Raw genomic sequence first — 14,668 nt, 5'->3', positions numbered from 1 at the left:
GCACCTCCCACACTCGGCCGGGACGGCGCCATTGCAGGCAGCCACCGCAGCACAGCTACGCCACAGGACGGACGGCGCCACTGCAGACAGCTACTGCAGCACAGCGCTGCTACGCCAAGCGACGGCCAGAGAGCTACGCGTCCGGTCGGGCCGCGGGGAGCTCACTGGGAGACCGGAGTGTGTATTGTGTGGGGACTGGCAGCCGGGGATGGCGCCCACTTACCGAACAGGCTCGGGTCCAGCGGGGTCGGATTCGACCCATGGTCCTTGGACGAGCGCTTCTTGTCAGAACCGCCCTTGGAATCTTTCTCCATGATTAGCTAATCTCTTCTCCTGAAACAAGAGAACTGACGGTCATTATCGGTTGCCGGACACGATGTAATGGCATTCACAACACACTGCGGACATGCATGGACCGATTACGGTGATAACGACGGTGGTTTATTTATTTTGTTGCGACGCTCGCCCGCTAGATGCGGACTCTGACCATCTGACATGATTGGACACGGCTCCGACTGTAGTTGATTGGGGAATGCCAGGGGTGGACCCGGGGTCTGAGGTGGCGCGGCGCTCACCGAACGAGGTCGGCAGCAGCGCCACAGGGACCCTCTCGGACGGGCCGGAACGGCGTGAGAGGCTGGCCCGGTCGGCCGAGACTGGAGCAAGGTCACGTCAACACACCAATTACACCTCTGTCGGCCGTGGGCGCCGTAAATTCGGCCGATCACGCGGCCACGGGCCGGCCGGACGCGGTCGTTACCGTGCAACAACAACACCGTCCCGCCGGGCACAGAAAGCGGTCTGAGATCGGGACAGCTGGGGAAGGGTCCGGCGCTCGGGAGGGAACGATCTCGAGCTCACGGGAGCGCTGTCGTCATCTCTCACGGCCAGTCCGTGACGCACCACATCCTATCCACGTGCAATGATGACGTCATGTGACCCAGTGACGTCACGTCCGACTAATAAAGCAGAGCGGCAGCTCCGATGGACAGAGTGGGCCATACATACGGGGCGGACTGGTAGCGGCGCAGTGGGGGTGAGCTACTGAGTCAGCCAGCTCCTATCGAGTGGAGCCCGGGTGACGCACCAGCTGCACATAACCGTCGAGCGGCGCTGGTTCGATCGGTGCTGGCCGCCACAGGACAGGACAGTCGGCCGCCGGACAGAACAGGACACACTCGCCGAGGAGCGGGCAGCCACAGCCGGACGGGCAAACGCCACCGAATCGCGAGAGTCCAGCTATTCAACATTGGTTAGCAGTCAGATTAGGCGGCGAATGGTGGAACTCTGAGTGTGGAACAGCTGATACAAACGGCGAGCGGGGCGGGGAGGGGGTGCGCCGCTGGGTGACACGTGTGTCCATATGAATCTGCTTCCGGTTGACGGAATGCAAACACACGCCGGGCACACACCGGTTCGAGCTGATAGCACACATGACACGGTGAGCGGTGAGCAGGCCGTGTTACTCTCACACCTCAGTGGAGCGACACGGCACAGAACAGCACACGGCACAGCACAGCACAGTCACAGGCCGCCGTCCTCGGCACCACACTACCCGGAACCCGGGGTCGGGGCGGCCTCCGAGCCGGCCGGTACTGCGCGCCGGCCTGTCGGAATAGATCCTCCACCCGAGCGACAGTGCAGCGCAGCGGCTATCGACTCGGAGCTGGCCGGCCGATAGCGCGTCCCGGACCTGCACACTGACACGGCTGTATTGACGGTGACGCTGGCCGGTCAGCTGGGCCTGGGAGGTTGGGGCGCCGCTCCGTCAGCCGCGTGACACCGCGTCACTGCCGTCACGGCATCACTGACTGCGTCACCATTCACCGCCGTCACTGCCGACAGGCCCTCGGGCAGCTCTCAATGCGGGAGTTACCGAGACGATTGAGCCACGATGGGCCGAATGAAGTGAGACAAAGTCGGCTGATTCCAGACCGCCTCCCGGCTGGGGAGAGACGCCAGGGCCAGTGGCAGTGGCGGCGCCCGGACAGGAGCGGCGGCCAGTGCAGTGGGAGGACCGGACCGGGCCGTGCCACGGGCGCGGTGAAATCGACCACAGCGGCCACTCGCAGCGGCGTGCGGCCCACGCGGACGCCAGGTGGCGGACGCGGCGACAGGACACAAGGGCTATCACAGGGAGGATGACGCGTGCATGACAGGGCGGGGGGAGGGGTCACTGCCCACTGCAGTTACAGAGGGTCAGGAACACGCAGCACCAGTCGCAAAGCGGTGGAATGACAGACAAAATACAGCACCAGCTGGGAGTGGGCCGAGCTTTCGAGAACACACAACACGATCCACAGAGGCCACTCCTATTTGTGCGGACGCTGAGTCGGGTACGATTCTGTCTGACATCCGTACACCTGGCAGACCGCCAAAAACCGGGCTTCGGAGCACGACAAACAACTCGGACCCCACAAGGCTGTCGGGCGGGGTGACATCAGCTGGAAACGTGCAGCCTGCAGTGCCGCGGGAAGTACGGGGCACGGCGGGCCGGACAGGACGGCGGGCTGACACGGCGGGGCGCTGGCGCTGCCGCCGCCCTATAGAGCTGCGGGCCGGCTCAGACGGAGGGTGACCGCGCTCCTCGCCGGGAGATAGGGCACGATAGTGCAGTCGGGTGCCGCGGCCGGCGCGGCGGACCGAGGACGGGGTGCGCCGGTCGGGGAGGGGAGGGGAGGGAGGGAAGGGACGCCGGGACGCGCGCGGCTCACCGGCGCCCGCGGCGGATCGGCGAAAGCGGCCAGGCGCGGCGAGGGAGGAGCGCCGGTCGGTAGCGCGGCCGTGCAGCGGCGGGCGGGCGGGGGTCGAGCCGGTCCGGCCGAGGTGCAGCGCGGCATACCGGGCCGGCGCGGCCCGCCTGACGCCGTGCAGAGCGCCGAGCCGCCAGCTCCTCGGCCGGACGCGCACCCAGGCGAGTCGTTCACCCGGGCCGACGGGCAGCCAGGCATGCAGAACGGCCGGACCACCTGGCCCCGGCCGGCGCGGCGCGGCGGGTCAGCGTCGGCCGGCCGGCCGGCGGCACCGACCGCTGTCACGCAGCCGGCGGAGCCGCGCGGCGGCGGCCGAGGTGGCGCACAAAGCCGCCGGTCGGCCGGGTCGCCCCCGCCGCGCCGGCCTCCATCGCCCGTCGGCCGGACCCTGGCCGGTCGGCCGGCCGTCCGCTGCACACGACACGGGTGCGTCACGTGCTCCGCCGCCGGGGAGCGTCGCCATGTTTCCCGGCCCGGCCGGCCGACAGCCTATCGGTGAGCGGAGGCAGCGGGCGGGGGCGACCGCCGTGCAGACGGTCCCAGGCTCCGCCGTGACGCAGCGCCGACCAGGTGGGAAGGTGACCGCGACCAGCGAGTGATGAAACCCGACCAGCCGGGCACAGAGTCCGTCCGCCACCCGGGCAGAGGGCAGGGGATATCATCCTGCTGGTCCGTCGACAGCTCAGAGGCACAGGGGGACTGCAAGGTCTCGGGGCAGAGTGTGCCCTGACAGCCAGGCCAGACTGGCCGGGAGCGGCCAGAGAGCCGACGCGGCGCGCTGGCTGGCGTCAGGGCCGCCCGGCGCCGCCGCGCACCGTCAGAATGACAGGCCCCGTCCAATGGCGCAGCGAAAGCGCCACAAAACCGGGCAGAGTCGCGGAGTGGGCACGTTTTACCGAGGACAGAGAGGCGGGCGCCCCGGCTCGGCTCGGCCGTCCGTCTGTCCGCGCTGTCGGCTGCGCAGCGGTACCTCAGCGGACACGGCCGGCACAGTTCTGCCACCGCCCGCCCCAGAATAGACGGCCCAGCTCCGGGACGGCGGCGGCGCAACTTCGCCGCCGGATCTGGGAGCGGCAGCCGTATGGACAGAGCGCCGCTAACGCAGCCGGCGTCGGCCGCGGCTCGGAGGGCACCGAGGACGGGAGGTGCGCAGTTTGAGAGCCACAAACGGCGACGGCGGTGTCGCTGCGAGCTCCACAGACGACGGCGAACGTCCGAAAATGTACTAGAATTGGCCAAAAGAGGAGAGAGGCGCATTGCCGACGGCCGTTTGGAGCATAACGAGAACTAACGAGCATAGAAGCGGACTTTATGGGGCTATGCAGGCTGATGGAAGTCCTGGGCCCACCGGAAGCGCGCGGGCTGGGCTCTGTGAGCCGCCGACTGGCCACTCTGCCCGTCCGCCGCGCCAGGGCTCTCTGGGCCTGCTCGGACGGGTCAGGAGCGGCGGCGGCGACGACAACGGGGCCGGCCGGGGTGCCGGTCGGCGTTCTGGGAACGGGAGCAGGCGCCGGCGGCCGGCGGGCCGGGACGTGGCGCAACACCAGCCCAGCGGGGAGGGACGGAGCCGCGCGGCACACCGCGCCGCCGGCCGGCGGACGTGACAGCGGCCAGCGCCAGGCCCGGGCCGGGCCGGGCGCGGCGCCGACAGCCGGCCGGCCACAGCTGCGCGCCGCCCGCCTGCCGTCCGGGGCCGCTGCAGCTGGGAGGGACGCCCCACGCCGCGCCGCGTCAGGGGGAAAGCTCCCACCGTCCGCCGACCGAGCGCGGCCAGCGCACTAGAAAGCGGCCGCGGTGACGGGGGAGGAGCGACGCAGCTGGCGCGGGCCGAGACCAGCGGCGCAGCGCGGGCGGGCGGCCGCGGCTGGAGAACGGCGACGCACACGGAGCTCACAGACAGGTCCGGGATCGGCCGACAGTTGTCCGGGCTCGATCGCAAGCTTTCGCGACTAGTCAGACCGTGATACAGGTCCATGGCGGCGCTGGCTGGGGCTGGTAGCCAAGTAGCGGGGCCTCTTGGGTGAACGGCGGGGATATCCGCGGCGCTACGGACGGGGGCTCCCGCTCCGGACGGAGCGGACCCGCATACAAGGCGGCGGCGCCCGGCGAAACGGGAACGAGGACAGAGCGCCGCTTTCACGGCGGTCACGAGCGCAGACACGCGCAGAGGAGATCGGCGGCAGGTAAACCGCGGCGGCGCAGAGAGCGCCACGGAGATACACAAATCACACGACACAACAACACCAGGTAAACAAGCGAACACGAGTAACAGAGGGCACCGAACAGGGTCGGGGAGCAGTGTCAGCGGGCCGGGGCGGCGGAGGAGCGGCCGCTGCGGCGCCCAGGGCCGGGCCGAGGCCGGCCGGGGCGATAGAGCAGCGTGACGGCGGCGCTATTTCGGTCCGACGCCGCCGCTCCGTGGCGAGGCGTCCCGTCCCGACACGGCGGCGACCCGTCCGCGGCAGCGAGCGCTGACGACACGCTGACGTCACGCCGCCGGCCGCGCTGCGTGCCACTCGGACCGACCGACAGGACGGGACGGGACAGGACAGGACGGGTCCGCGGCGCCATCAGACCCCACCACCCTAACGAAGCTCCCCGCTGTACGAACCTGGCGTCTGCCGGAGACGGCCGCTCCTCTGGACGTCACGGGTACCGCTGCAGATCACCAACGCGTCACGCACGTCCCTCACACGTCCTCCGAACTGCGTGTCCGCGATCACACGTCTCTGAGCTGCCCTGGCGAGCAGTCTACTGCGTCCGTGCACGGGTTCGTCCGCCTGCGGTCTGCGCTGCGCCGGCGAAGGACAGCGAGCGACAGATACCGGCGCCGGCTATCGGCCGACGCTGGCCTGCACTCTGCGGGGGCCGGCCGAGCGACTCACTGGTCGGCGGCGGCGGGCGACCCTCCAGCGCCGACCATATTGATCACGGGCGAAGCGGGCCGCGGCCCGCGCGCCAACTGTATGTGTGTGGGAGAGAGAGCGGCCGAGAGAGCGCGCGGCGGCCGGGCGGCCGGCCAGCCGGACGGTTTTTGCTGGAACCGCTCGGCTGATGGTCGATGTGCGCCGAGGCCGCGAACGGGTCGGAACGGGCGGGATTACGCCGCTCACCGTCCTGCCGAGTCGGCGTCACCGTCAGGGAGCCACTCACACGCACGAATACAGTCGCCAGTCACCGGGCGACGCCACGGACGACACACACTCCACCCTCGCCGCCGTCTCACGCCGACTGCGGGGAGCGAGCGGGCCCGGCGCCGCGCCGCCGACCGCGAGGGGACGCGGCCGCGGCGAGTTGGGCCGACCGGCCACCAGGCGGAGCCCGGGCGCGTCGCGCGAGGGGGGCAATCGGAGCAGGGGACACGCGCGTCAGGACAGCGCGGACAGACACCCGCGGACACGAGCGAGGCGGCGGAGAGACGACAGCCGGAGGGGCCGCGCACGGCCGACTGGGACGGGCGCGGCAGGGCTGACAGCGTAACTTTGGACCGTGGCGCCGTGCGTAAAAACTGGCAGGTGGCTGGCATGCAGCGGCGGCATGCTTTGTGCAGAGCCGTGTCAATAGCAAACAGCGTCAGCCATCGGATGGAGCTCAGCAGCGGCCCGCTCGCGTGTCGACCTGGCTGGTGGAACGGCGGGGAGAGGGCGAGTGGCGGCGGCGGCGGCGGCGGGCCGGCCGCGCCGCCCGCCCGGAGGCTGCCCGCCCGCCTGCACACGGAAAATCGTTACCGGCCGGGCGCTCACGCGGCGGCGGCGGCCGGTGCCAAACGGCAGCGGCCCGGCCGGCCGGCCAGCCAGCGAGCTGACAAAATGGAGACGCGTCCGGCGCGGCGGGGCCGGCGAGCGGCGCCATCTCGCCGAGCCAGCAGAGCGGCCCGGCCCAGGGCCCGGCCGGTCCCACTGCTGCGCCGGTGACCGGAGCGGCAGCCAGAGCCGGGACACAGTCAGAGCCGGGACAGGGCACAGGGGACGCAGAACCAAAACAGAGCACAGAGGGCAACAGACGGCTCCGGCAGCGAGCCGGGGCCACGAAGGACATCACGACAGAGTTGAGGCCACGGTAAAAGAGCCTGCACGCAGCATCTGAACCACGGCACATGGACCTACAGACAGATTCATGACCAAGACCGTTCACAGAACGGTTCACAGAACACTAGTCGGCTCCCGAGCCAAGCCTGGACCACCACACACGGCCTGAGGACGGAGTGAGGACCAGAACCGAGCATACGGGACCGATCCCGGACTCCGGTGCCCAAACCGTTCCTAGACCACGGCGATCAGGAGCAAAGCCCAAAGTTTATAACCCGCCGGTTCCAGTGTACGACAAACTCGGTCAGGACGGTCAGAATTTCGTGACGACCGCGCCAGCAACCAGAGGAGTCTGGTGGACGGACTAACGTCGGGCCGCCAGTCAGCTCGAACAGGTCCCTGGGCCGGGGCCCTGTGGTTCGGTCAGTGGCAGGTACGGACCTCATGATCCTCAACGGGAGAGTAGGTCGGCATGCAAGTGGTCACGTGTTCATACTGGGTTAGTACACAAACATACCTACATGATATCTGCCCATAAACACGACGGCGAAAAAGTCGTATTATTCAATCGACTCACGAAGATCACCATCGATAAGTGCCAGTGCGCCAGATAAACCATTGTCCTGTCCAACTCCATTTGCCCTTCAAAGAAGCAGAAAAGTCAACAAACCATAGAACAAAACACCACCGTAGCAATTAGCAAACGTATGGTTGCCAAAGCCTACGAGCATAAAACGAAGCCTACATCAGCTTAGCGACGTGAACAAAAAAGTAGTAGATTTTATTATATCAGCCGGATCTCGAACCTCATAAATCGACGTGAGCGCAGGTAGTGGGGAAGGCGGGCTACAGTGGGATCGAAACGCCGCTCGTCCAGAGCTACCACCAATTGGGGTAGAGAAGTAGGTAGGTGCTGAAGCAAGCTTAGCCCGCAGGATAAGGACTAGGAGCCTGATGTAATGTAGCCCGATGTAATAAGGAGATGTCCCAGCTAAAAATGCAGTGCAACAAAGAATTCAAGATACTGTATTACACCATAACCACACCATAAACATGTAACTACTACATTAACTAATTCGACGTTAGGTAATATTTTATTGCCGTTGCAAAGCTTATATTTCTACCTACTGTGTTTAAATACCCGGCAACAGCAGGCAAATACGTGATGAAACAACACGAGTTCGCTAAGACTCGATAAAGAAGCCATTTGAATTTTTGATAAAGCATGAGAAAACTGTTGAGGAAAAGTACCTAAAAACTGCTCTTGTTTAAAATATACAATCAAAAGTGAGCGATAGCAGAGACGGCCGTGGCCGGCTGCATTGTCAATCGTTGCGGTGCAGCCGAATCGCTGTTTGTTTTGCGAATGGACCTTACCCACAGCGTGTAGCTACAGTCCTTATTGAAAATCGATATGATCGGGGCCCCGAAACTATGATAGGTGCCTATGACAGGAATGCTGGATAAATAGCGAAACAAGCAAAGTTTGGCTGCATGTTTTACAAGCAGGCGGCTGTTTTAATCAGATTCTGTGCAAGGCGACTACGGACTAATCATAACATTAAACAGAAGAGGACTGCCAGCAAAGCGACCACCCTGTCGCCTGAGGATTCCCCCCTCCCCGAAAACCTGTGACGAATGCTGTACCCACACAGCCCGCAGCTCTCCGGCAGAGCCACGGGTCGGGTCGGAGCGCGTCCATCCATCTCTGATGTCGGAGAAGGACGTAAACACTGTCTGCGGTCGTTCGACTTGACGTTTCACTTTCCGTCACAACTTGGGAGAAAGCCAACGCATTGTTAGAAGCAGCATCAGCGAGCACGATTTCAATGTGAGCTCAAAAGTTGAAAGATGCAGTAAAAATATTGATCAGACGGAAACAAAATGGATGAAACCAGAAGACTACAAGGTACCAGTGATAGGTTGATGGTCTGCTTGGTTCACGCCGCATGAACTCATTTAACCAATGTTTCATTTTTCAGCCTTTTTGGTGGCAAATCACACCTAATGGGGAAAATAGTTTCATCCCTAAAATATGAATGACCGACTTTACTTCATCTCTGAAAACAGTTTCATGTATTCCCAACAGCCAGTTCACTTGTCACTTGACAGTTGATGCACCCACATCCTTTTGTTCCACACCCTGTCAAGATCCTGACATGAAATCCTGGTTTATCAGTTAGCATAAAAATTGGCATTACACCATTTTGCAAAAATACTGCAGTTATTTACTTTCTTTTTTTCTCATCCTAGGATTTTTTTCTTCATCGGCACACCCAACCAATATCCAATTTTAGAACACTGCATTTAACCCTCGCCCCGTTGGGGGGGGGGGGGGGGGGGGGCCAATATGGCCCCCTGTGATTTTTTTTTTTTTGAATAGCAAGAAAACAGCGGCGTGTGCGCCGCCAAATTTTCAGTGCCTTCCCGGGCATCAATTAGACACCTTCACACAAACTTTCAAGTCTTAGGTCACCTTAGGTCAGGAGTTATTGAGGCCAAGCTGAGGTCATGTTCGAGCAAAAATGAGCAAAAAAAAAAACATGAAATCTTGAAACACTCACAAAAGCCTCAGTTAACAAGCAATTTCAAAGGTCTTTAGGTGGTCGTGTATAAAAAAGACGGCGCTACAAAACTGTTATCTCGGATTTTCACAATTTTGTGAATTTGACCCCCCAAAATAATTCTTTTTAGAAAAACGCAAAAAAATCCCAAAAGTTTTTCGACTTTCGAAAAAAAAAACGGAATATACATATATGACAGTCCCTGTGCCCTTCTATCTGCGTGTACCTACATATCAAATTTTAGATCGATACCTCCTTTTTTGGCCAAGTTACAGGTAGCGAAAAAAAAAAACTGTTCAAATCTGGTGACGTCAAATATGTTAACTCTTCTTTATCAATTCTAGACCCCGTAGCGCAAAACAAAGGCCGCCATTTGACTCCCCGTGACGAACTGCATCGAATCGATACCCATTTTATGCAAAAATATCAACTTTGAAATTTGACCTAATTTGACCTGACCTTCACCAGAACATAACCTTAACTGGCCCCACAGGCTACCTGACCTAAAAAATCGCATTTGTCATGTAAAATGGACCATAAAACATGCATCACATGATATTTTCATATTGTGACCCTCAGTGACCTGACCTCTGTGACCTGACCTGGTATCAGTGACCTCAAATAGCAATATATGTGTTTGACGAACAATTCCCCATCGATGGTTTTCAATGACATGCATTTTACTCGATTTTACAACACATTTCTTGAAACACCTGTAGGTAAACGGTGAAAATTCGACATTTGACCTGACCTGTGACGTCATCGGTTTGACCGAGGTCAATTAAATTGGGTCACAACGTAGTTCCCCGTTGGGGCTATCCAACACCGTTTGCTGCTTGTCGCTATGTTGCGTGGTTCTCGAGGTCTTAGGGGGCCAAAATGCCCCCCCCCCCCCAGCGTTGCTCGGCAGACCCCAACCGGGCGCGGGTTAACATTCGATGGCTGGCGGCTGTCTTAGAACCCCTTCATCATAGATTGCCATCAGGTTTGCACTGAGGTCAAAAGTTTGACCCGCATACGACAAACGTTAAGTTAAAAACGTTACGTTAAAAACGACAAACGTTAAAACACTCGCGTTCGCGAGTGTTTTAATGTAATCGTCGATGTGTTTTAACGTAGCTTTTGTCATTGTATCAGTATCATATATTTTTAATTGGGTCTCATTTAGCTCCTATGTCAGCATGTCACATTCCTGACCGGATTCTTAATACCCACCCCGTGGAAGAATTCTAATAAATGACTTTGTTAAAATACCCTTACATGTTTGCCTTGCAGTTATCCCTTTTGAAGAACATTGAATATATACATGCGTGACATTATTTAACCAGAATCACATTTCCCTTGTCGAGAATCGTCGATGACGCATACCTTGATCTTTGAGCACCCACCTCCTTGTAATTCTAAAACGTCCCTACCATTTTGGCAATCTTATAGTGCCGTCATATGAAGCAAGTAAGTCTTCACTAGGACACTATAATTAAATGAACTAAACTAAACTGATTTGCTGTTGGGGAAATGCGTATGGTAAACGAGCCGTTTAAAGTCTATTGAAAATAAATAACATGTTGAACAAGACGAAGAACGATGCACTGACCGGGAAAGCAAAACTCGATTTGTGAGCCTCGGTATAGGTAGGAAGTGCTTTCACGAAAAAAAAAATGCCTCACTACTCAGTCAGATCTAAAAGCACGCACCTGCATAGGAGCACGCAGCTCGGCTACATAAGAACTGGAAGCGAAACTGATATTTCCATTCATCCTACATATCCAACACGCCAACCATCCCGACGTGAAACGCTTAATGACATGCATAAGACTTCCTTCATCAAAATAAAGCTGTTAACGTTTAATTAGTTGCATCAACGTTGCAAAAGATTAGGAACACTCAACAAGTATGCAGGGCACCATTTTCTATTTCCGTCACCTGCGCCGCTCCGTCAGTCGGGTTCGGCTCGATGACGACTGTAAAACGGCTTCATAACCGGCTCGTACCGGCGAACGGTCGCCCGGAGCGGACGTTGTCAGAGCACGCCTGCCCCGAGCCGATCCCACCCAGCGCGGACGGCAGGGAAATAATGCAATTGAACCCAGCGCGGATACCAGCTCCGAGTAGCACGTCACCAATGTGGACCAGGAGCGAACACGGCCTTCTAGCAGTTGTCGCCGAGAGATCCAAAGTTCGGACCATCGAGCTGGGGAAACCAGTTCACTTCATGACACTCGGTGTGTTGGATGAACCAATCGACTTCATCACACTTGTCGGGAGGATTCCAGGCGACTGAAACACCGAGATGAGTCTCCAGCGACACGGCTGGAGGAATACAACACAATTCGGAGGCAAAACATTCGCTATTCATGTCATCAGTGAGATAAAACAACACTTGTTCTTAGAAGGAGCACGCCCCGGATTGTTGTACGAATGCGTGCTCATACTCAGCTGATGTAATGCAACATTTATGAATTCGCAAGAACCCTGCTTTCAACATTGCATGAGAAGTAAGCAAGATCCCGCAAATAGGGGTATAAATGGATTTCGCAAAAGAAGTCTTCAATCGCAGCAGCATGGATATGTTGTACAGCGTGGCATTTAAAATGTAAAACTGGATCTGAAAGAAAAAACCACATGATATTTTGATCCCATAAACATGGCGTTTTCACAAATCATCCATCAAGCCTCCATGCATCCATGTATCATTCATCTAGAAAACATCGTAAAAGTTTGCGGGCCATATCTTGAGCACCAATTTTCCGTGCTGTCTCCACGAAGTCTGAACCATGGAAGCATTATGTGGCATGCATGCCGATTAATCTGGCAAAAAGGCTTTGATCCACTCTCGTGTGGATCACATTCCGCGTCCTACCTCAACGAAGGAACGGCACAAGGTCAACCATTGCATTGTTTGGAGCGGGACAGCGCGGACTAACGTCCGTTTACTCTGAATTCGAGATCGGAGCAACCTGGAAGCGTCCCCGAAATGGGAGGGTATCGAACGGACAAGTTGGACCAGGGAATCGGCAGAGTATTGTCACTGTATTCAGTATTGGATTGATCTGAGAGAACCAGTTCAGACCACGGCTCCAATAAACTGCTGAAAGGTTAGGGTGCTTGATTATCCAGAGCGGACCAAAGCCCTGAAGGAGTACCGAACAGAAGATAACGCATAGACTGAATGGGCATAAACTGACAGTATGGCACTGGGAAGAGCCGAGCGACGGTACGGTACTTGTAGAGTACCATTGGACTGCTGCCCAGTACTGGTTGGGTGCTGGGTGAGCCAGCAGCGCGGCCCAGAGCACGAGCTGACTGGCTGGTCGTACGGGCTCTGATGAGCTGTCTGAGACACCGGCAGGCACCCAATGGGAGCGGCACGGGACGCGCGATGGCCGCACGGCCGGCCGGTCCACAGATACATAAACACGCACCGGCCAGCCGGGTATCTGGGCCGGATAAGGACGGGCTCCGCGCGGCGGTCACACCGGACCGAGTCACACCGGCACCCCGGGGCCGGGGCCGGCCACAGTCCGAGTCACCGCGCCGATAGCGACCCAGAGCCCGGCACTGCCCGGCCACGGCCCCAGCGAGGGCCGGCGATCAACTGCAGCTGATAACCAGTACGGAATGACTGTCTCACCAGTCAAACGCAGGACCCTGCAGCTCAGCCCAGTCCGACAGTCCAGCAGCTGCCTGTGTCCTCGGCATACGGTAAGAGAGTTCATTATTCTTCGCTCAGCCCAGCACACTACGCGTCTCAGCCAAGCCCAGCATTTGCCTCTCATTCCAGCCCGGCAGTGGCCTCCCAGCTCAGCCCGCCAGCCGTCTCTGGGCGCAGCCCAGGCCAGCGGTGCTCGGCGCTGCCCAGCGCTGATCGGTGCGGCTGCTCTGCCCCGGCAGCGCGGCCGGCCCCGTCCGCGGAACGAGCCCAGCGCCCGCCGAGAGCCGCGCGGCGAACAAAGACGGACGGCGCCGGGTACGGGGCCGGGCGGCGACACCTGCCAGCTGCCTGCGCCGTGACGGCCGCCGCCGCCGACCGGCCCGCCGCCACCGCTGACCTGCCCCCCGCCCCGCACCCGAAAAAGCGGCCGCCCTGGCGTCCGTAGCGGCTGGCGCGGGCCGCCGGGCCGCGCAGAGGGAGGGAGAGAGAGCAGCGGCGGCGGCGGGCCGGGCGCGCCGTGAAGCGGGCGCCGGTCGGGCGCCGTGTCTCCGCGCTGCCATCGATCCCATCCCGGCCCCGGTCCCACTCCCCGGCTGATTCACGCCGCCCGGCCGGCTCCGGCGGCGTCCGCCGCTCACCGCCGCCGCCGCCAGGGGGACGGCTCACCTCCCCCGGGCCAAAATATCCGCAACCGCGCAGCATATCCACAAAGGTGGGCACACCAGTCGATCCGTCGTGAGCTGAGCTTTCCAATGAGGTATAAATCACAACGATCGGACGAAAAATGGATGATCTAGAAGGAGTTAAGTCCGTCCCCTATGAACTCAACGGCCAAATAAAAACAGTCTAAAACAGGCATATCACGGCACAATGTCAAGGTCACCCGCCCACGTGCACTTAATTGTATTCACGAACTTAGTCGTGTGCGGGTGTGGCGGGCCGCGGCGGCTGGTGTGCGCGACCCTGGCCGGCGGCCCGGCGCCGCCGCCGACACAAGATGTCTGCCGTGAGCGGCGGCGCCGGCCCCACCGCCCCGGACCACGCCACGCAAACTGCGAAAACAACGCCCCCGGGCATTGCAACACGCATAATAATGGTATCATAACACTCGGCACAGTGCCTCGCGTGTCATGAAACAACTTTCAGGCAATTTCGGCACGATTTACGCGCGTCACGAGCGAAAATCTCTACCTTCTGTGGCCGCGGCGGACGAGTCAGACAAAGGCCGGTCGCGGACGAAGCAATGACCCACCGAGAGCGCACAGAAGGCGTCGCCGTCGACCGTGAGGCCGGTGCGGAGCGGCGTCGGTACTCACCGGTGTCGTGCAGCCGGAGCGGGGCGCGTCTGGCAGGCGACTGCTGCGCGCCGCGGGCCGCGCTGGCTCTGCCGTGTGACGCCGTCCGCCCGCCGGCCGCGGCCCCAGCGCGCCGATAACGGGGGAAACGAAATGGATCCAGCACAAGTCGCTCGCCGACAGCGCGCGGCCGGTGACGTCAGCGCGCCACAACTGGAATCGGCCGCCGGCCGGCCGGCCGGGGATAATTTGCCGGGGAGCGGGCGCGCCGGCCGGGTCCCGGCGGTGTTTGGTATGGTTAGACTGGTCTCGGTGAGCGCCGACCGATGGTGGCGGACCGGGGACGGTGCCGACCACCACTTGGCCACCGGGCCGC

General features: G+C 60.5%; 1 protein-coding gene across 11 annotated transcripts in view; it reads right to left on the bottom strand.

Moving 5' to 3' along the window:
* The window catches only part of LOC122366778 (bromodomain adjacent to zinc finger domain protein 2B-like), a 53,723-nt gene extending 39,272 nt beyond the window's left edge, over positions 1-14,451 (bottom strand). For 9 of the 11 annotated variants that reach the window (XM_043339344.1, XM_043339348.1, XM_043339351.1 and 6 more), the window contains exons 1-2: positions 14,314-14,451; positions 224-333 (exon numbers count right to left, since the gene is read on the bottom strand). In XM_043339344.1, coding sequence (XP_043195279.1) covers positions 224-314 — 91 coding nt within the window. In that variant the 5' untranslated portion in view covers positions 315-333; positions 14,314-14,451. Of the gene's footprint in view, positions 1-223; positions 334-5,364; positions 5,982-14,313 lie in introns of those variants that run through there. The other 2 variants (XM_043339346.1, XM_043339347.1) reach the window with 2 other exon arrangements.
* Between the last annotated feature and the right edge of the window lie 217 nt (positions 14,452-14,668).

Source organism: Amphibalanus amphitrite, unplaced genomic scaffold, assembly GCF_019059575.1.
Source record: "Amphibalanus amphitrite isolate SeventyFive unplaced genomic scaffold, NRLGWU_Aamphi_draft 000830F_arrow, whole genome shotgun sequence".
Taxonomy (NCBI): Eukaryota; Metazoa; Arthropoda; class Thecostraca; order Balanomorpha; family Balanidae; genus Amphibalanus; species Amphibalanus amphitrite.
The sequence above is the reverse complement of the archived record's forward strand: the minus strand, read 5'-3'. Positions and strand labels throughout refer to the sequence as shown.